General features: G+C 39.1%; 1 protein-coding gene across 3 annotated transcripts in view; it reads right to left on the bottom strand.

Annotated features, from left to right (window-relative positions):
* MGAT4A (alpha-1,3-mannosyl-glycoprotein 4-beta-N-acetylglucosaminyltransferase A) overlaps nucleotides 1–16038 on the bottom strand; it is a 77734-nt gene extending 61696 nt beyond the window's left edge. Inside the window, exons 1-2 of one of the 3 annotated variants that reach the window (XM_081946781.1) lie at nucleotides 15772–16038; nucleotides 6771–7075 (exon numbers count right to left, since the gene is read on the bottom strand). In XM_081946781.1, coding sequence (XP_081802907.1) covers nucleotides 6771–6864 — 94 coding nt within the window. In that variant the 5' untranslated portion in view covers nucleotides 6865–7075; nucleotides 15772–16038. Of the gene's footprint in view, nucleotides 1–6770; nucleotides 7076–15094; nucleotides 15251–15555; nucleotides 15661–15771 lie in introns of those variants that run through there. The other 2 variants (XM_081946782.1, XM_081946783.1) reach the window with 2 other exon arrangements.
* Between the last annotated feature and the right edge of the window lie 7175 nt (nucleotides 16039–23213).

Below are 23213 nucleotides of genomic sequence, written 5' to 3'. Positions count from 1 at the left end.
AGTTTACAGAGTCAGCATATTGCTTCCAACAATCTGGGTCCTCATTTTACTCACCTCTGAAGGATGGAAGGCTGGGTCAACCTTGAGCCTGGTGAGATTCGATCTGCCAAACAGCCAAACTGCTGGCAGCTGGTGATCAGCAGAAGTAGCCTGCACCATTGCGCCACCGCAGCTCTTATGTTCTCCTACTCAAATGGTCAGAGGACCATTTTATAGTGGCTCCACTCTCGATAATCATAGGGGAACAGTTACCTAGCACAATTATTTGAGTATGGGACACTATGTTATTTAGCATCTATGTGATACTACTGAAAGAGACCACTGGATGAATCAGAATGAGGTATCATCAATGTGTGATGATGTACTATATTTCTGTTGCCAAAATGGTGCTTCAAGACTGTTGCATCCTGAATGGGAAGAAACAAGCTCAAGCTAAATCCCAGCAAGTCAGAATTGCTGCTCATCCATAAACATTTAGACCTCCCTGAAATATTACTTATAGCTGTGACTCTGGATGGGGGTCACTCTTCTGTAAAGGAGCAAATCCATAACAGTGTTGTCAATGTAGCCTTTGTGCAGCGTCAGATGATGTGCCAGTTATAACTTACAGCGGAATTGTGAATTTTACTGCAATGAATGCCTTTGGAATCACCTTTGAAGACAACCCAGAAGCTACAACTTCTGGCAGACAGGGGCCACAATTGCAAAGTAACACTTATTTTATAGTTTGGAATAGACCTCTGAGCCCAATTCAAAGTTCTGGTTATAATCCATAAAACTCTATAGGGTACCACACTGTGCTATTTATGGGAAGCCTTGCTTTTTTTTAAAAAAAATATGTCCATCCTATTACAGCATCTAGATCGATGCTTAAGATTGCACCCTGTTATTTTATGAGCAAGATGTCAAGGCTCCGACTAAGAAACCCAAGCAAATCAGAACTCTGACACTTGGCTGTTTCTCAAAGGTCTTATTTATTGAGTACATCATATCGGCACAGCTTCAATGGAAAACCAAATCTAAATCTGTTGGATTTAGCAGGAGCCGTTGGAGCTGCCACCAGACTCTGACAGTGAGGGTCCCTATGAGTCGGCTCTGGAGGATGTGGAGGACCCTGGACAGGGTTCCGACTCCGAGCAGGGATCAGAGAGGCTGGTTGGCCACCAAGAGGCGCCTGAGGCATGGAGCAGTGGTGAAAGCCAAAAGGAGTGTGCTCCTGACATCATGCCTCGAAGCAGTGGGGAGGAGACAAGGGAGTGGTTTCTGGATGCCCGGCAACGGAGAGCTGATAGACGTAGAGAACACTACGCATTTACAAGAGATGATTGGACTCAGGTGATCGTAATCAGGCCCCTCTCAAGGCTATTTAAGGAGGGACTTTCCAAAAGTTGTTTTGCAGGAATCAACTTATCATTAGAGTTGGAGACGCTCTCAAATCTGTGTCGTACCTCGGCAGGCTGGATTGCTGCCAAGGTGTTATCTGGATCTCGGCAGGCTGGATTGCTGCCAAGGTGTTATTTGCATCTGGATTGCTGCCAAGGTTTAAACTGTATGTAAATAAAACATCTTGCAAAGACCTTGTTTCGGAGTGCTTTGGTATACGAGAAGGGGGGTCAGAACAAAATCTTTCCTGTGGTTTCAGTATAATTAAAGTAGGAAATTATCCCATCCCCAAGTGTCACAGGTCACTTTCACCAATTGGGTTAATTGGCGGGCTCTTCAGGCACTCCTTCTCTAACCTTATTTGTTGCCAGTAGAGGCGACCTTGGATCTCCAGAGAAAGCTCTTTGTTGTGTCTAATAATGCACCCCAACCTCCTTCTTCCCTTCCCTCTCTGTGTGGCAACTGAGGAACAGAAAAGATGGCAGCGGCCAGGTTCAGTTCGAAGTTGACACAAGAGGGATATAGGCCAGAAGACTGGTTTTCTCAATTGTGGCACATACTCTTGTGTAATACATTTTGTAATTAAAACTATCACCCAACTTAGTGACCCCTTGCTATGTGAGATTACCACAACAATAATTTTACCTAGCATAATTAGTGTGTAGTCACTAACTTGTAGAAGAACTTCAGCAGGTTTCAGAAAGGTAATCATTATATTGCATAGCGAATAGAAGAATATAGTTCTTAGAATATTAGACATATTCAACATATTACGTCAAGGATAGTATTATATTTTACCTATTATACTATGTGAAATACTTTTGAACATATTGGCTATGTATATTTTTCATTTTCCTAAATAAAAGTTTGCTTTGCCAGTAAATATATATAGAACTTTCCTAAAAGCATGTGTGCTTCCCTATAAATTGGTTGGTTGGTCTTTATTGGTATATATCTTATCTCATAACAGTTGATCAGTATAATAGAGCAGAAGACCCTAATCCCCGGGCTGTAGCCCACTACCAGGCCATGAGCTGTTCGGAACCGGTCTGTAGAAGTGGCAGTTGAGTGCGTACCTGAGCACATCCCCACTTGTGTGAGCAGTGGGCAAAGTACATGTGAATACTCCATTTGTGTGAGTGGCAGGCATGCATGCCCATCGCTCACACAGAATTATTCCCTCTATTCCTCCCCTCCCCTAGCCAGTCCACAAAGCAGAGGTAGTAGTCAGCAGGTTCTGACTAGTTCTGGAGAACCAGTAGGGGAAATTTTGAGTATTCAGAGAACCGGCAAATACCACCTCTGACTGGCCCCGCCTCCATCTATTCTCTGCCTCCCGAGTCCCAGCTGATCGGGAGGGAATGGAGATTTTACAGTATCCTTCCCCTGCCATGCCCACCAAGTCACGCCCACAGAACTGTTAGTAAAAAAATTTGAATCCCACCACTGTCGCAAAGCCAGAAATGTTGGGGAATTTTGTAGTAGAGCACTGATGTCTAAAATGTATATTTCCTTACTTGCATGATGAAAATGAGCCATGTATTTTGAAATATAAAGACATACTACATCTATATCTAATATATTATGTAGCTATTCTGTCAAAAAAACGCATTCAGGCTAAAACAAATTATCTCTTTTTTCTGCCTACTAAAGCTTAAGAAAGTTCTGCTAGACATCAAGGACATTTATTTTTAAACAATTCCTTTTTGTATCTGTGGGATTTGTTTTGTCTGCATTGCCTTTAGTCTAACAGATATATGCAAAAATAAAAAGTAGACACCCCCCCGCAACCTGTAAATACATAAAGATTTTAAAAAGTTAACAAATATTTTTTTAACTGAGCTCTCTCTTCAATACATTTCTATACATTGGTTCTAGTTAGTTACGATGCTTTTCAAGACTAAGTGCTCACACAGACCTGGTGTAATATAGCAGTAATGTTATCATGGCTGAGGAGTAAAATTTGGATCAGAAAACTCGGGTGAAAGTTGAAGAGAATTCTATACAGGTAGTCCTCGATTTACAACCATTCATTTAGTGGCCATTTGAAGATACAACATCACTGAAAAAAAGTGACTTACTTATATAAGTTTTACGAAAAACTTACATAGGTTTTTCCTACTTACAACTGTTGCAGAATCCCCCATGGTCACATTATGGTTGTAGTATTTAAAGTCATGTGATCATCTTTTGCGACTGTCTGACAAGCAAAATCAGTGGGGAAACTAGATCCACAACCAAATTCATAACCATATTACTAACTTAACAACTGTAGTGATTCCCTTAACAACTGTGGAAGAATAGGTTATGAAATGGGGCAAAATTCACATAACAATTTTCCTGTGTTTAACAATATAAATTTTGGGCTCAATTGCAGTTGCAAATAGAGAACTATCTGTATAATCCACTGAGATCTCTAATAAAAGGGAAAGGTGCATGCAATTAATAGTAACTGCAAATCTTTTTGCCCCATTTAAAACATCTGTTAATTTAAAAGGAAATAAAGAGGAGGCTGCCATACTTATAAGCTCTAGTTGCCAATATTTTATTGCCAAGAATATCTATGGAAACCAAGTAGAGTCCTTACATTTTATTACAGATGCTGAACTTGGTGCCTTCCAAATGTCCTTATAAGCCAAAAAAAAAAGAATAAAGGTACAGGCAACATTTGGTTTCAACAGCAATTGGGAACATGCAGTGATGGTCAAAACTTCAAGGACTGGTCATAAGTACCACTTGTGCAGTGCTATTGTATCTTTGGTCATTGAAGAAGTGGTCATAACCTGGGGACTATCTGTAGACAGGAGAAGTATGGTATTTTCTGAAGCAAGGTGGGTTTCTAGGAGGATAGGTAATATTTGCTATATTTGTCTTTGTGAGTTAATCCATTTTTTTAGGGACCCAGTTTTGTGGAAAGGAAAGCATCTCTCCCAGTTACTCCTGAGAGAGTGATACAATATGTTCCTAATTTGAATGCTCTGCTTGAAGCAGTGTGATACATTTCCTCCCTCCCTCTCTCTCTATAATTCAGACGCACAGTGTGGGAAGCCTGGCTTAATCTAAAATTTACCGTACAATAAAAATCAGTGACCCCTACTTCTTTCACAGTTCTATTCACATCCAACAAAGTTTAAGAAAAAGGCTATTCACTTTCAAGCATTTAACATAATACTTTCAGAAGAAATAGCATTCTTCTACAGTAGGAAACACAGGAAGATGAATGAAAGCTGCAGTCCTATATACATTTGTTTAGAAATAACCTTGAGCGCAGTGGGGCTTGCTTGTTGCACAAGGTTAGGTGGTAAGCCATAATGAAAAATTTTGAAACAAGACTCCTGAAACAATGTCACCAATGACAACAACCAGCCTTCCCTTGATATGCCTCCTATGAATTTTCAGCTAACTGAAAAATGATCAGAGAGATTATTTTTTTCTTCCTTTATATTGCAGTGTAGGGAAAGCAAAGATATTTGACATCCCTTACATTGGTCAAAATAGATTTCCTACTTTCTGAAAATTGTAACATTAAAGAGAAATAAAGTAAGAGTGATAACCATTAATAAAAAGGCACAGTTTACAATCTCTTGATTTTTCTGTTTTTTTATCCATCCATCCAGTTTAGATATTTAACATACAAAATTTAACTTGACAAATATGCAATATGGCTAAATTCTGGAATTGATAAAACTTGGAAGAAACAAAATCATTTCCAAAAAAAAGACAATAAGTAATTTCACTATTATTTTCTAGCAAAACCTATCCAATCTTTTCTGTTCCTGTTTTTACACCTTAGAAGTGAACTATGTTGTACAAGGTAGAAACAGTATATTCTATTATTGGAAAGCCAGTATTAAATATATTTAATACTTGATGGTTAACTATATATCAAGGGGAATTTGCTTCTTCTTTTATTCCTAAAGTATCCTGTTTATGCTATTTGTTTTGTTATGTTTACATATTTAATGCAGTCAATGGAGAGGAAATACTGTATACATTACTTATTGGAACAGTCAACCTTCATCGTACATTTTAACAGGGAACGTATACTTTCTCTTTATTACCACTTAAGCCAGCAACCAAGAATGAATTGTATAGATTTTTACTAAAGCAGTTCCTCCAAGACATTTTTGCCCATAACTTCTTATGATGCTTTATATTTATTTACAAATGCTTTACTGATATCACAAAATGCAAAATTCTCACAGATGAATTATACAAATCATATTTGTCTCTGAAGATTTGCATGGCAAGTTAATAATACAATGCATTAGAACCGCATATAACAACACCAATTTGAACATGTTACATTATTGTAATGGTCATTCTTATAAACTGTTCTATAAATGAGATTCTGGAATAATTGATTCAGTCAACAACATGTATAATTGTCATAAAAATATAAAACTTTCCTTTATCAGTTGGTCAATATTGAAAACTAAAAACACAACCTTTTTTAAAGAATACTGTATATCGTCTTTGTAACTATTAACTCATGTTAAAGAAAGAATAAAATAGATCATAACAATATTCTCTTACATTCTTTGAACACTCATTGTAGTTTGGTCTGGAATTTATTATTACAATCCTATGTGAATTTTTTAAAAAATTGTGCAAAGCTATGGTATAGAACAAGGGTATCAAACTCGCAGCCTGCAGGCTGGATGCATCGCCCGCTGGCCACGCCCACCCCCAGTTTAGCAAAGGGGGGAAGTCACAATATGTAATGTGATGATGTGATAATGCGAGTTTGGCACTCCTGGTGTAGAATAAGAGCTAAAATAGAAATTGATATATTTCTATTAATACTTATCAGAACTTCTTGAGCATAATTCATATAGTAATACTTTCTTACAACTTTATATAGTCTTTTGCCCCTTTTTTTGTCAAACATTGATAGGAGCCATGTGGAGGAATGGTTAGAATTTAGTATTGTAAACTAACTCTGCCCATAACCAGGAGTTCAATGATGACTGAGTCATGGTTGATTCAGCCTTCCATCCTTCTGAGGTCAGTAAAATGAGGACCCAGATTGGAGCACTATGATGACACTGTAAACTGCTCAGAGAGTGCTGTAAAGCACTATGGAGTGGTATATAAGTCTAAGCGCTTTTGCTATTGCTATATGTCTGAAGAAAACCCTAAGCTATGGATCTGCAAGGAAACTATTTCCTTCTAAATTTATATTTTAGATTTCATTTTTTAGATGCAAGCAAGTACTGTACTTTTACTGTATTTTCTACTGAGCCTGAACATTAAGTAGCCCTGTTCTCTGAAAAAAATGTCATTATGGTGCTTCTTTTAATTTAAACTTCTAAGAGGAATTTTTCAAATGTATTTATACTTGTTTCCCTTTCCCCCCCTGTCTTTTCATAAAAGATATGACTTACCTTTTCCATTCTGCCATGCTGTATACCATGATAAACTGAGGAAAGATGTGATGAAAATCAATGCAGTGGCCACAGTTCCATTTCGGAGCCTCATCTCATTTCAACATCACACTGTTTAGATTTGACCAAGGTTCCACATTCAAATTTTGTGGCTTAAAGACCAGATATTCCAATGAATGTTGCTTAGCCAGTAGTAGATAGTTGCCCAGTCATTCGTAATCATTGTAAAGCTGGCAAAGACATTGTATTATGAAGATTTTGTTGTTGTAGAAAGGAGTTCTTTAATATGTTCAATCTGCTATGTTCTGTGAACAAACAACAGTAATTTCAGAATAAAGGTGTAAACATTCACACCTTTGCAGTCTAAATCATTGTTTAAATGTTCATTTAAGTATGACTGTGATGCTTTAGCATTTTGCCATATATTCAGAACAAAGCTTGGTATATAAACACAATGTTGAGACCTTCTAATACATTTATAATTTCAATTTTAAATAGGGTTATGGGGAAACAGTCATGAAAAATAAAATGAACATAAAGAGTCCAGTACAGGTAAAGTAACTAACATATTTTCTGCCCAAGTGCACTGAAATGGTAATAGAGTGCTTTAGTAAACACAAATGTACATGCCTTCCTCATGACATGGTTCCCAACCTATTGCTTAAGGCTCCTATGTTACACTATTCTGCACTTTGGGGTGAGGGGAAAACATTCCCTACCCCCTATCCCAAGTAGATGATTCATTTGAAGAACCCTTGAAAAACTCAGGTGGCTTCTATTCCTTCCTAGAGGACAGTCCTTCTATAGATGAGATACAACCAATTCAAGCTTTCTTTTAACTTTTTCCCTAGCTTTGCAAGCTCTCAGTTTCATTTCTACTTTTCATGAAGTCACTTTGCCATATCCTGATATGGAAGAAGAGTCTTCATTCTGTTGCAGAAAATGACAGGCATTAGACTTCTCAGGATACAGGAGGAGTTTATTTGGCAGCCAGGTTCAGAAAAGTTAGTCCATGGCTATCGTTGCGAATTTCTGAACGACCTTCATTATCGAAGCACACATTCTTATACATTCTCAAAGACAGCGTAACACGGAAACACTTCAATTCATTTCTTATTGGTTACCTTGAAGAAAAAGCCTTATAAGGAGATGGGGGTCTTATTTCTCCTTTTGTTACAGGTATGGACTACGTGCCATTAACGAACTTTAATTGAACCTTGTGGTTTTGGACTTTTGACACAGGGACATTTGCTGGAACATGTTGTGGTTGAAGGCTGATGACATTTCCCTGTCCCTTTAAACAAGCTTCTAACTGTCCCTTTTATGCCACGTCTTCATTCTTATATTTTACTCTTTGGGTTGTTTTGTCACAACAGAGACAGGCTGCAGCAACCTGATTAACAACAGCATGTGTGCCTCTAACTACCGATCCCCGCAAACAACCTCCTCGACAATTCTTCCAGCAGGTCCCCTTGCCTCCCATGGATGAAGTCTTGGCGAGAAAAAAATGTGTTTCCCCTTGCCTTTTGAAGTTCCTTCTTATCTCAACTGCTCCCTTGGACCAGGTTTGTGGTCCACTTGATCTGTCCCTTCGATAACTTTTGGTTTTCTTTCTCCTGGCCCCACCAAATGGGACAGTTTGTTCTTTCTTTTTAACAACAAAAAAAAAACACTTAAACACATCATCAAGGACAACTTTGCAAGTTAAAACAGACAGGAATTAAATGTTTCGTTGAGACTTTCTTTTTCTTTTTCTTTCCTCCTTGAGGCTTGTACAATAGGGGTGAGGATAATTTCTCTGCCAGAGACTTTACTAAAACTCTCTCAAATTTTTTTTTTCAACATGCATTGGAGAGGCGTTCGAGGAACGCTCCCCACCTTCCCATGTTCTATTTCTAAGACACTGTCACCGACCTGGGGTGCCGGAATACCATGGTCGCCTTCAGGAACTGCGATGACTTAACCACCCACACAAACCTAGAGCCTCATTAGGATACGCCGGTTCCATTTGGAAGGGATGCTATCCCGGGCTCAGGGGGGTGATCGGGCCCCCTCTTCCACTCCTAACCGAGTGGGTCTACAATTCTTTTGATACTTGCCTGCAGGCGTCTTCTTTCTCAGCCGGCGTAATTTTTATTAACTTGTCCTGATCCTGGTCAGATTCTTGGATCGGTGGTGTCCTCCGGATGCCCAAGAGAGGTCACCGGCCTCCTTCCAGAGAAAGATCTCCGTATCGCCTGAAGATGGGCGAGATGGCCTCGATGGGGCACCGGTCGGTCAGTTCCGTCCTCAGCGAAATATCGCTCTGAGTCCTGCCCCACGGTCGCCAGAATTGTTGCAGAAAATGACAGGCATTAGACTTCTCAGGATACAGGAGGAGTTTATTTGGCAGCCAGGTTCAGAAAAGTTAGCCCATGGCTAACATTGTGAATTTCTGAACGACCTTCATTATCAAAGCACGCATTCTTATACATTCTCAAAGACAGTGTAACACGGAAACACTTAACTCATTTCTTATTGGTTACCTTGAGGAAAAAGCCTTATAAGGAGATGGGGGTCTTATTTCTCCTTTTGTTACAGGTATGGACTATGTGCCATTAACGAACTTTAATTGAACCTTGTGGTTTTGGACTTTTGACATAGGGACATTTGCTGGAACATGTTGTGGTTGAAGGCTGATGACATTTCCCTGTCCCTTTAAACAAGTTTCTAACTGTCTCTTTTATGCCACGTCTTCATTCTTATATTTTTAATCCATGTTTTATTCTACTTTAATTCAGCCAGTCAAATTTCTCCTACCTGATCATTTCTTTTAGACCTGTTGAAAAGACTGAGAAGGGCCATGAATTATCATTTCCTGGCATCCAGACAGACTGCTCTGATTACAAATGGTTTATGTTGTACTTATAGCAGACACACAGCAGGTTCAGAAGGCTGAGAGGGAAAGGACAGAAACCCCTAGCTTTCATTTTATTTCCGTGGATGAGAAATCAATTGTGTGAGTAGAAACTGCCCTTGCTCTCTTAAGTCATTTTAAAGTCTTTCAAATAGCAAGAGTACAAAGGGAGGACAGAGTACCACAGGTAGGCCAGTTTTGGAAAAACCACAGTGGCGTCTGCCCATTGGTATACACACACACATACACAAACACATGCACTCACTCACAAATACAAAATGAAGTTAGTGATGTTACAGGAAGATATCTATAACATATTTCCCTTTTTGTGCTAATATAGAAAAGGGCTAAGGAATGTTTAGAAACATTTCTAAAGGAAAGAAGAATTTCAGAAAACAAAATTAGACTGACTCGATGCAAAAATAATTAAAGTTAGCTCTTATTGAAGTTAATAGAATAATATTTAATTCACATTGCATTTTGCTCCCATTTCATCTAGCTAATTAATCAGGATCCAATCTGCAAATCATCTAGTCCAGTTCCCTGCGGAGTATAGCCTACAAAAAATAAAAACAAACATAAGGACCCAGCCAAATGCAAAAAAGATTAGGAAAGGTCTAAGAATAACTTGTAGCCTAATTTTAGAAGCTTGAGGAAAAAGGGATACACAAACTCCAGATATATTGATATATTCCATAAATAAAACCTATCTATTGTAATGAGCAGTTAGCTTATTCAAATATCTGTTTTCTGTTATGAATCTCCTCAGCAATTCTAATCCAACAGCAATTCCTCCATACTGACACTATTTTGTTTAAAGAAGGTGTTTATTATTGTAATTACCAACAGATGCGGTCTAGTCATTCTGTTACAGAGGCATAGTAAAATATATCATTTTTGCCAAACAAAAACAGAATTTGTCAGTAACAGTAACAAAAAAGAAATGCCATATGGTTCCAAGGGGCATATATTAATAACATCACTGTTTATGACACTACAGTAAAAAATAACCTCACCAGTTTTGAAAACATGCTATTTCTCGCAAACTAGGCCTGATTCTTTGCAGTCTTACACTTATCCACCACGAAGGTGAATCAGGGGATACCATCACATTAATGAAAAGTATAACCCTTATAAGGCTTAGCACAATTAAGTTCTACTAGGAGCTTTTCACTTCTGGGAGCTTCCCCTAGAAAATTTTAATTGATTTTATAGTGGTTTTCCCAGATCTGTATTTTTGTTGCTTCGTAAAACGGTTCCTGCATTAATAAAGAAGTTCTAGAAATAATTTAAATGGAAAAAAATGGAATTGATAGTTAAAACAGCTAGCTTAACTCTCATTAGGAGCTAGAATTTGGAAACCAATAAAGCAAAATATTTGTAGCTCAGGGTTGAAAAAAGAGGTCCTTGCTGATCTCCTGCCTCATTGACATGCAGGCACTGATTATGTTACCTAGTTTTGGTAATGAAACATCTTCAAGAAAACAACCAAGCTCAGAGAGCACCAAGGATCCTTCAGAATTTTGAGAGCCATCACCCATCCCACCAGCAAATCAAGATGGTCTTCTTCTGGAAATCCCAGTTCCTCCATGGAGCAGTTCCACTTTGGAGTTACAGATGGAGAAGACCATGGTCCAAGTCATTTTCAGAACTTGAACAGCCATTTTCCTAAACCTCCTCCTCCTACCATCAATTCCTTCAAAATTCTCTAGACTGTGCCTGCAACCTATTTCAGTTGTAATTACATTTACAAGTTTGAAAACTGCCTTTTTTAATAAGCAAAGAACTAAAAGGAAACAAAATGAGGAAAAACAAGCCAATGTCATTGTAACGCTGGTAACATCATTTATGCCAGAATGATTCACACTTAAGTTGCTCTGTCCATTTGTTTTTGTACTTCAAAATCCTTAAATAGAAAATAATAAATAATCTCCAAAGAATGTGAGTTTGAGTATGTCAAAAACTGACAATAAAATTGAATAAAGTACATACCAGTTCCAGGGAAAATAAACTATCAAGATTATTAAACCATTAAATAAATGTCTATGACCAATAGAGACTGCAGATCTAGTACTGACTGGGGCATAACTATTACTCTTATGGTTGGCAAAATAAAGGATGAGCTGTTTTTTTCCCCTCCAACTAGATTTTACTCTCATCGTTCAATTGGGTGATTTATAGTAATTGCATTTTTGTTTTGTTTTTAAATTTCTCTAGTTACTTTATTTGTCCCTTAAATATAATTAAATGTGTACATACAGCAGACATGCAAGGAGTTGTTAAGCAAACACTACTTTTAATATACCTGTTTTAAAATGCTTACTGTAATATTTACAGGGAAAGGAATATGTTTTTCCATAGAGACATATCTAGCCACATAGAGAGAGGCATAATATTTTAATTCAATGGTGTTAATAGTGTTGAAAAAAATCCGAAGGAGTCTGGTAGCAACTTTTCGGATTACCAAATTTTATTGAAAGGCATATACTTTCAAGAACTGCACTTCCATCTGTTCAATAATGTATGCCTTTTAACAAAACTTGTTAGTCAAAAAAGGTGCTACCAGAATCCTGATAGTTGTTCTCTTACAAGGTCAGTAGTGCTGAAGTTTGTCTTTCATGTATTTAAACCTTTTCCCTCTTCCTACAAACCCTCCCCCCCAAAAAAAATAACATATTTTTTGAGAGCAGGCATCAGAAATTCATTTTTTAAATGTGTGCCTGTCTATTCACAGAAAAAAATGACAAAGATTATCTTATCTTATCCTATTATAAATATCCTATTATAAAGTATATTACTAAAAGTATATTACTTTCCAAATACATATAATGCACAAGTGTTTTTATGTAACCAAGATCCAATTATTCAGGATAATTTAGTAACACTCCTATATTCAATAGGGTCCAAATAAAGTTTAGAACTGCGGTCTAAAGTAGCATTTGAGTGGAATGGAAAGTGTAGCACAATTACAATGTAACAGAGGCTTGCGTTTAATATTCTTACTGCAAGACAAATCATTCTGACTGAGCTTTCAGTGGTTACATCTCTACTAGAGCTACCCTGAAGGAATGTGTTGGATTCTCAAATGCAAACAGCCCCTATTCTGGTGGCTTTCCTCTATTTACATATCAATATATGTGTTTTTTTTAAAAACCTGACTTTAAAGTGTCTTTAAAAAACCTGATAGTGCTCATGTGAATTACAACCTTATCTTTATCCATAGGTATGTGTGTGTCTGTCTGTTATATATAATGTCAGAATAAAATTATAGTTTAATAAACTGCAAACTCCTACAAGAAAGTTATACAATATAGGCATTAGGAACTATTTTATATATAGTGCATTCAGAAAGTATTCGGAAACCACCACCCCTTTACTTTTGTTGTCAATTTTGGTATGTTGCAGCCTGTTCTAGTTCTATAGTTGTTGAAATTCATTTTTTTCTCATTAGTCTACACTCACTGCCCCACAATAACAAAGTGAAAACAGAATTTTAGAAATGTCTGTAAATGTATTAAAAAGAAAAAAAAATTGAAATATTACATTGGCATAAGTATTCAGACTCTTCGCAACAATGCAAGAAATTTAGCTCAGGTGCCTCCCAGTACTCTTGATCATTGTGAAATGTTTCTACATCTTGATTGGAATTGACCTGTGGTAAATTCCTCTCTATAGAAGGACTCATAGCTGACCATGCAGACGGTAGCAGAGCAAAAGACATGAGGTCAAAGGAACTGCCTGCAGAGCTCAGAGACAGGATTATTGCAAAGCATAGATCTGGGGAAGGCTACAATAAAATTTCTGCTGCACTGAAAGTTCCTAAGAGCACAGCGGCCTCCATAATTCTCAAATAGTAAGTAAGAGAGGTGACCAAGAACCCAATGGTCACTCTAACTGAGCTCCAGAGATCCTATGTGGAGATGGGACAGAGATCTAGAAGGGCAACCATGACTGCAGCTCTCCACCAATATGGGCTTTATGACAGAGTTGCTAGACAGAAGCCTCTCAGTGCGAAATACATGAAAGCCCACTTGGAGTTTGCAAAAAAGCATCCAAAGGACTCTTAGACAGTGAAGAACAAGATTCTCTGGTTTCATAAAACCAAGATTGAACAGTTTTGCCTCAATTCTAAACATTATGTCTGGAGGAAACCAGATACTGTTCATAATCTGCCCAACATCATCCCAACAATGAAGCATGGTGGTGGCAGCATCATGTTATTGGGGGTGGGGGGTGTTTCAACAGCAGGAACTGGGAGACGGGTCAGGATTGGGGGAAAGTTGAATGGGGCAAAGTACAAGGATATATCCTCAATAAAAACTTGTTAAAAAAACTTGTTAAAAACAAAGTACAAGGATATATCCTCAATAAAAACTTGTTCCACAGCGCTCAGGATCTCAGACTTTCCAACATGACAACAATCCTAAACACACAGCCAAGACAACACAGGAGTGGCTTAGGGACAACTCTGTGAATGTCCTAGAATGGCCCAGCCAGAGCCCTGACTTGAACCCTATTGAACCTCTCTGGAGGGACCTGAAAATGGTTGTCTACCATCAAACTTCAAATCAGTATAGAGTAAAACCATTTAATGTAAAAATATTTGAGCATTATGTGCCCAGGATTTATTTTGGATTATTTTTGCTCACTCTGCATTTTCATCTAAAAGTAGCTAATAGGATTTATTTAAAACAATACTTAAGCTATTCATTAGTTTTCCTGATTACACTGTCTGAATATGTTAGTTGTCCACCTCCTTGACATTTTTGTAGCTCTGTGTTAAAGCTATCTATTTCTTGCATTTATATTTTTTTTCCAGAGTTATCTTGGGTAATTAGCTCGTTTACCCAGTAAATTTTGTAATTCCCCAAATCCTAATTGACCACATTGGCACTTTTTTTATATAGTTATGTCTGTATAATTTTTTAGTGCCTGTGTTATATTAATTTTGTTTGTAGGAGTATGTAACTTATTAAATTAGACCCCAACTTTATTCAGGTATATTTTTTAATAATAGTAAACCATTTGAATAGCAATGTGGTTTCTTTGTCAAAGGCTAGTATTCCTAGGCATTGAGTGATGTCACAAAAATTTCAAAACTAGGTCATTTGTGTGATATTGCGACTTCCAGTTTGAAGTTTTTTTTCCCCCTCTCACACTTATAGAAAGTGGCTCTCTCAACCACACCTATTTCTTCACGTCTTTCCGTCCGCAAGAACTTCTTAGAGCCGCTTTTTTGGCGTCTAAATCCATCTCGGTTTTCCACCCTTTCCACAAATTGTATACAGATCCACAGCAACACCCTCTCCTAAACCTGCTCGTGGGGAAAGGGAAAGGGCGTCACAGCCCACAGACAGGCTGCCGTTTCCCAGCCTACACACCCTCCACTCGCGCGGTGCCACGGAAATATCTCCCCAATCCCACCCACCTTTGGGGGTGGGGGGAGTCCCCACGTATCCCAAAGTCGGACACACGGCAGGTTCGGCGCCCGTCCGCCTTCTCTCCGAGGCACAACGACGGGAGGACAGCAGTCCCACGACCCGCGAGTTTCCCGCGCGCCCTCACCGGCCAGCACAGGCACGCAGCTCCCCCTCCTAACCTCCGACCGTCCTCCCACCACTTTCTTCCCGCCCTCTTCTCTTTCCTACCTGTATCTATCCGAACGCGTGAAATAATAATAATAATTAATATTTTTTTTAAAAAAAAAAACCCGAGCTGCCGCAGTGAGCGGTCCATTTACTCCCAAAACCGACCCGCGGACGTTCTGACGGCGAGCCCGAAGAGGCTGCGGCGGCCGGGAATACCACCCGGCCTGCAGCCCCCTCCTCCGCCCCTCTTTCTCTCCGTCCCTCCTATCTGCCCCTCACCCGCCCCGGTTGCAAGCATCACCCGAGGCTGTCATTCGGGGCAGATGCCCTGCAAGCTTCTCTCCGACCTCCGCCAAATCATTCCAAGGCCTCGGTAGGTAGCATCTCTTTCCCCTCGCTCTCTCAGGTGAATGCGTCTCTTCCTCCCACCCACCCACCCACCCCACCCCAGATCACAGCCCGGAGTAGAAACAGCTACATCGGGACGCGAGTCCGTCCTCTCTTTCACGACGCTCACCTTGGACCGCGGAATCGCCGCTCCTGCACGGGGACTTCCAGCGTGCGCAGTTGCGACGGAACCTCCCCTCTCGCCGCTAACGCCGCCGTCACCCGAGAGAGAGAGGGAGGCTGCCTTCTGGATGCCGTGCAGGAGGGGGGAAAAAAACCCCTCCCAGGGCAATAGTTGACTTCAGGCACCACGAGCCTCCCCGGCTAGGCTGGGAGTCCCCGCCTCCCTTCACTTACTCGCACTGCCATTGGCCAAGACGAGCCGCATAAGCCACCAATTAACAATCTTTGCTTGAATGGTCCTTTGCAACCGATGGTCTGCGAAGGTGTCAGTCCCCTACTCGGGCCTTATATACAAGTCTCGCGAGGTTTGTTTCCCTTTCGGTGGAGGTGCGGGGCTGTAGAAAAGAAGTGGAACGCTGCTGTCTTCGCTTGCTCTTACTCTCACGTAAGGGTGCCTAGGACGGTACTGTTTCCTCGCTATGGATTCCACCCAATATAGATACATACATACACACGCGCGCACACAAACAGATTTGGCGGTCAGAGAACAGCGGTAGCAATCGGATAACTACTAGTAATCGTTCATCTTAACACCCTTGATCGTATCTGAGCTGCGGGTTGCTTTCCCTTTTTCAGCCGTCCTTACCCAATATTCTGACGTCTGTGTTGGAAAAAAAATTGCAATCTTACCCAAGAAAGAAAGAAAGAAAAAGAAAAACCGACACTTCTGCTTTCAAGTTGTCTGGGCCAACAACCAGTAGCAGGAAATTAGTTCTGCTAAACTGACTGTTTGAAAAAGCTATTTGAATCTAAAATAATACTTTGGAATAGAATTTAAGAAAAACATATAATAAAGATTTTGTCTAACAACAACAACAACAACAACAACAAAAAGCTCCTTCGAAAAGGCTCTAATGTTGGAAAGGTGGAAGGACAGATAAGAGGATGACAGGCAGCAACTTAGATGGATTCAGTTACTGTGAGGATGAGTGCAACATTGGAAAACCTGAAATATCAGAGTAGCATTAGCTCATCATGAAGAAAATCTGTGTGGTTGCTAGAGGTCTAAAGCTTAATCTTTAGCCAAATTATAGCTTTTATATTGTCTAAAACTTTTTTTAAAAAAAGTTCTTTCTGTACAAAAGCCAATTGAAAAGAATGGAACAATTAGAAATAGAAGACACTGCTGAGCCTTTCTCTATTAAAGTGCTGCCCATTTACCACAAAACAATGTTGTTCCCATTGCCACTCCCTGTCCTACCTCTGTTGCATTCATTCCAAGCCACTGCCAAGTGGTGTCATCTTGATGGGCCTGTTTGCTTCTCTCTTTCTCCTCCGCTCTTATCTCCTGCACATCACTGCTAGCAGAAAGAAGATGGAACAGAACAGTACAAACAGTGTGAGACTGATTTCAGGACTCTAGATCAATATACGTATCTGTTCCTCCCAAATAGCCATTGACTTTCTTTCCATATTAAAACAGTGTGAAAGAAACATAAGAGGGCATCAAAACAGAAATAGCTACAGAGAGTAGGGAAGGGGAGCGGGCAACGACTCTGCAATCAGGTAATATCTATAGGGTAGGATTGCTGGAACTGACTAGATCCTGGGCAGCTCTACACCTGAATTGTAAAGGATTGGCAAATTCCTCATTCCTCATTATTTTCTAGAGACTTCAATAAGGAAAAGTGGAACAGCTGCAACTAAAGCTAGAAGGTGCCCTTGGTCTACTACAGGGTTGTCAAACGGGGGCCCGCAGGCTGGATGCACCACCTGCAGGCCACACCCACCCCAACTCCAAGAAGGGAAAACAATGTCGTAAAAGTTGCTTGACACCGCAAGTTTGATACCCGTAGTCTGCTGATATCATTCCTGAGCATCGCTAAAAGGGAATTGTACAAAGAACCGCTTTTCTTCTCCAAATAAAATAGTGAAGGTCTCCTTTTATTTCCTCTACTTTGTTGAAATCTTGGAGAAAATATTGCTTCAAAAATAGGGAAATGAGATAAGAGTAACTTTCAAAGAAAATCTGGAAGCAGAGTGCTATAATAGAAAAAGCAAGATGAAAATGGCCAAAGAGATTACTGGGCGGAGGGGTCATGTTAGTCACACTCATGACAATCACCTGAATTCACCTTCAAGATAGTGGGTGACAAAGTGATAGGTATTTTACCTACATTGTAAAAGTAACTCTCCTTTCTGCAGCTTTAATGATGATTTAAAGCTTATTTGCTCCTTCCCTAGGGCAGCGGTACTCAATCAGGGCCGGATTTTCCTATAGGCTAACTAGGCTTCAGCCTAGGGCCTCAAGATCAAGAGGGGCCTTTTATTTTTATTTATTATCCGTGCCACATTTTTTATAAAGGTTAGTACCAATTACAACATGTTTCATTTAATATATTGATAAATATCACAGTAATGATGTATTTTATTATCTCTCATGTAATTTACAAACTTAAAAGAGGTGAAAGGGCCCCATAAGTGGAATAGCCTAGGGCCTCTTTTCATCTAAATTCGGCCCTGTCCTCAATCTTTAAAGCTTGGTGGCCCAGCATGGGGGGAGAGTAGAACTGGGCCCTGCAAGTGGTGGGCTATGTGTGCTCACACCAAGCTGCTCAGAGCCAACTTCCGAACCAGCCATAGTCCAGTATTGGACTGAAGCTTGGGGTTCGGACCCCTTCCCTAGGGGATGAAACTAGACAACATCCTGTAACCAAGGGGCAAGATGGAGGCTGCTTTGCCTTGATGGTGCTGCTGTATGGTAGAAATAGGGACAGGGTAAATATCTAGACTTCCTTGTGAAATATTGTGAAAGAGAACAATCATTTGTACTTTACCGTCTCAAAATCCTGTCTCAAGATTCAGAACTATTTGTATGGCCAGCCCTGGTTTTTTCCTAAAATATTTTTTACATGCAAGTATACATGATTTCAGTAGGAGTTATTTTTAAGGAGGCTGTAATTAGATGTACAATCTTACAGAGGCCTAGAAACTAGGAAACCATTCAAGTCCCACCTTAGGCATGAAAAACCGGCTGGGTGACTTTAGACCAGTCAGTCTCTCTCAGCCCACCTCACCCCACCAAGTTACTGTTGTGGGAAAACTAGGAAGGAGGAAGAAGTGTTAGGTCTGCCACCTTGAGTTATTTATACAAATAATGAAGATGGGACCAAAAAAATCAAATTAAAAAAAATGGCTAGGTGGCTGTGGCCTAATGATATATATCAGGGGTGTCAAACTTGATTTCATTGAGGGACGCACCGTGATTGCATTTAACCTTGGGGGCTGGGCGGGCGTGGCCAGTTCGACTTCACTTGTGTCAGGGACGCCTGTGGTGGCCCTAGGGCTATGCCAGTGAAAATGGCATGCAACCCTCCCATGCTCCATTTTCACTGGCAGGCGCCACGGGCCGATTCTTCATCGTTTCCAGAGTAACCCCTTAGGTCTGATCTAAGCACCCGATATGCTGGATCCAGCCCCTGGGCCTTGAGTTTGACACCCCTGATATGTATCATGCCAGTCAGAAAAAAGAGAAAGCTAAATGGGGAAGGGTACAATAGAGATGGCAGAAAAGAGTTTCTCTTGTTTTTCTGCCCACTGGGACTGCCATTCTCTTCTAAAGCCAACAAAGTGGATTCAGTTCCATCCTATAAATGAAAGTGGATGAGGACTTCTGAATCATTCAAGTCAAGAAGGACAAAAAATTGGAAAGTGGGAGAAGTCTAGAAGAAAGGCAAGGAAAAGAATTAGGCAGTAAACAAAGTAAACAACAAAAGACAATAAACTCTTAGCCTAGAGAGAGGGGGAAGAAAAATAATGGGATTATTATAAATGTGATTAGATTAAGCAGCTACATGATAGGGGTGACATATTAAAGAAAGTATCAGTTTTTGTAGGAGGGAAAAACAGAATTATCCTATAGAAGAGAAAGGAAAAACAAAAGAAAAGAAGTTTTATTAAAGTTCGGCTCTAAAAGAATTGAGAAGCCTACCAAGAGAAAATAATTCACAAATCTTAATGAAGGGGGATGATAGACTAAAATAACCTAACAAAATCTTCTGTAGTTTGTACATTGTTATGCTTATGATTTTCCTTCCTCCTACTATTTCATGCCAGTTCTAGATGCCATTAAAAGAAGAGGCTTTGTTTCCTAAATCCAAACTCCTAAACTGCACAATAACAGCTTTGTAATATGAAAAATTGTAAAGAAAGGTGAAAGGCCTTTAGTTCCACATAATATATACCATTTGAAACACTGTTACTGGAAGGTATCCCTCTCCAGAAAATCCAAAACTCATTTTAATTGCCTAATAGCAATAGCACTTAGATTTATATACCACTTCATAGTGCTTTGCAGCACTCTCTAAGCAGTTTACAGAGTCAGCATATTGCTTCCAACAATCTGGGTCCTCATTTTACCCACCTCAGAAGGATGGAAGGCTGAGTCAACCTTGAGCTGCCCAGAATCAGACAGTGAGTTAGCCCTGCAGTTCTGCATTCTAACCACTGTACCACCATGGCTCTAATAGCCATAGAGATCAAGATGAAATTACCACACACCTGCTTGTTTCCCCTGGCCTTCTAGAGGTGTGCTACAGGAAGTCCTTGACTTACAACAATTTGTTTCATGACTATTCAAAATCACAACGGTACTGAAAAAAGTGACATAAGACTGGTTTTCACACTTACATTCATTGTAGCATCTCCATGGTCACATGATTAAAATTTAGGCACTTCGCAACTAATAGGTATTTATGACAAGTTGGATTGTCCCAGGGTCATGTGCCAACTATTTGTAACCTTCCCAGCAGGCTCCTGACAAGCCAAGTCAATGGAGAAAGCCAGATTCACTTAACAACTGCATGATTCACTTAACAATTGTAGCAAAAAAGATCATAAGATGGGGCAAAACTCATTTAACAACTGCAATGAAAAGACCTGAGCTCAACTGTGGTCATAAGTCAAGGACTACCTGTAGACAAGTCACAGAATTTAAACTAAAGGTACTATTCCTAGATGCTTTATGAAATTATGGTGTCATCATTTCCAAGCTTAATGGCAAACGTTTTGCATCTTGGCCTTTGGAGTGGTTTGCCTTGCAGAGTGAGAAGATCTTTGCAAAAATCTGTAGGAGAGCCAGTTGGAGGAACTCTTCTACATCAATGCTGTAAGTGCATTTAGTAATAATTGATTATGTGCCATGAAGTCAGTGTGGACTGTTAGCAACCACATAGATTTTCTCCCTAATGATCAGCTCTAACATGGTCCTTCAGGTTTTCCAAAGATAAGTGAATTTAGAAATTAAGTGGCACGTTATTCTGTGACTGTGGATGATTGGCTTAGTCTTTTTTGCTTCAATTTTACTGACTTTGGGCATATTAAATTTGGTCATTTAAAACTTTCAAACATTTAAACTGGAAGGAGTCAACTCTCCAAATCTAATGTACAGCAGGGAAAAACTAATTACTAATTGCATTAAAAAGATTATGCAATTTACCATATAATCTGAACAGCTTGTAAACAGTTATTAAATATGTAATACCTATACAGCATTTTCTCCATGGGTTTGCAACATTGTATTTCCTTATGAAATACTATATTTCGCCACTGGTTAGAAAAAAACATTGGTTCCATTCCAGACAATTAGTAATGAAACTGCCATTTTAATAATATTTCATTGTTAGGATGTCACATATCTCCATGGATGTCTTTGAAACACTTTTGGCTAACCCTCCCAGGCTGAAGTGATAACAATGCTATGAGCACTGTTACATTGGATGACTTGTTCTTTTGTATTTTAATATCCTACAAGGAAGGGATGTTGTTATCAGCAGCATGTCTGGGAAAGAAAGATAATAGCTAAATCCAGTTACTCTGTGCTGACAATTTTTGGCTTGGAAGAGGGATGATAGGACTAATATTAGAAGCAGACCATTGGGTGTGTTTTAAGTAGTGATCCAAGAAGGCAAGGAATGAGTCTTAACATCTATAAAGCCATCCCATTCATCTTGCTGAAACACCTCCTAGACCATACAAGAGCAAGCAGTTAAATATAATTGGCAGGAGAGTTACAAAACAATTAATAAACTATGTCTGAGGCTCGTAAAGCTCCAGGAACAACAAATTTGGTAATAACAGAAGCTGTGTTGCCAACATCGTTTATTTCATGATTAATGTTTTTCTGTTCCTGTAATTTAAAACCCTGGAAGGAACAGAGCAATACTTTATCACATTTACGGTTGTTAGTACTTCAGGTGTGTTCTTGGCCCAGAATTCATAGGGAAAGACAAATAATATTAGAGCTTTAAGGAAACCATAATAGCTAAGTGATGTCCAAATATCATCATTTCAAAAGGTAAATGGGTTAAGCCACAGTTCAATGATATATAAATAAGCGTTTAGTCTCACAGCAGTCAAACTAGAATAGTCTTTCCAAATGGAGATATTCTGCAGAGGTTGGATTAGATTACAACTTCCATTTCCCTCCAATAGTGATCATTGACCCTATGAATGAAGAGACATATTGGAAAGTACTAGTAACTAGGTAGACAGTTGTAGAATAGAGACCTTATCTTCCACAAGAAGATCTGGCATAAATCTACATATGCTGGACTAACAAAGATTATAATTAGTAAACTATTACTTAAAACACTAAAATGAAATAGTACATGAGGTTTGTTTCATGCATAAGTCCTTTCTATTTTGATTAATCTAAACTTTCACAAAACATCCCCAGTTTCTTCATCTCTCTCTGCCACTAGAAGGTTTTCCTTCCATTTCCTTCAAGCTCTTAGACTGGAGAGCTACAAGAATGGCTACTTGTTGATTTTTTTCCTTCAGCATTCTTAGGCAAAGAATCACATAGTATACATACGTCAGTAGCAGCTATTCAATAGCAGCTACTTTGTCTTTTGAGATCACTTTTTGGAATGAGGAAATCTTATTAGTTTTGCATAGAATAAAACTAACAATTTTGTTTTCATATGAATTATTTTTAACAAACATAACTTTGTTAACAAACATAGCTTTGTTTTAAATTTATGCTTTCACACCAATTTATAAATTCAACAATAGAAAAATCTGTGCGAACGCTTATCCATTATTTTTGCACATTTTAGTTTACAAAATCTATTACTTGTTTTTTTAAAATATTTATTTCTTAATATGTGCATTTTGGCAACCACTTTTGCCTCACAATGCATGTGCATATTTTGACCTATAAACACATTTTATATCTCCAAAAATACTGCACATAGAGCACATTGCAGCTCAGTTTTTCTTGTGGCAGACATTTTGTGTGTGTGTTTAGTTGTTTGTTATATTTAGAAATTGCCCATTTCCTGATTCTGGATATATGTTTTAAGCTTCAAACTTGTTATGAGCTTCAAAAATACCTCACAAAATTGTATTATAATTGTCTCCAACACAAGAGTAGATTTTTATTGCATT

The sequence above is a fragment of the Natrix helvetica genome, assembly GCF_964273705.1.
Source record: "Natrix helvetica genome assembly, chromosome: 3".
In the NCBI taxonomy this organism is placed as follows: domain Eukaryota; kingdom Metazoa; phylum Chordata; class Lepidosauria; order Squamata; family Natricidae; genus Natrix; species Natrix helvetica.
The sequence above is the reverse complement of the archived record's forward strand: the minus strand, read 5'-3'. Positions and strand labels throughout refer to the sequence as shown.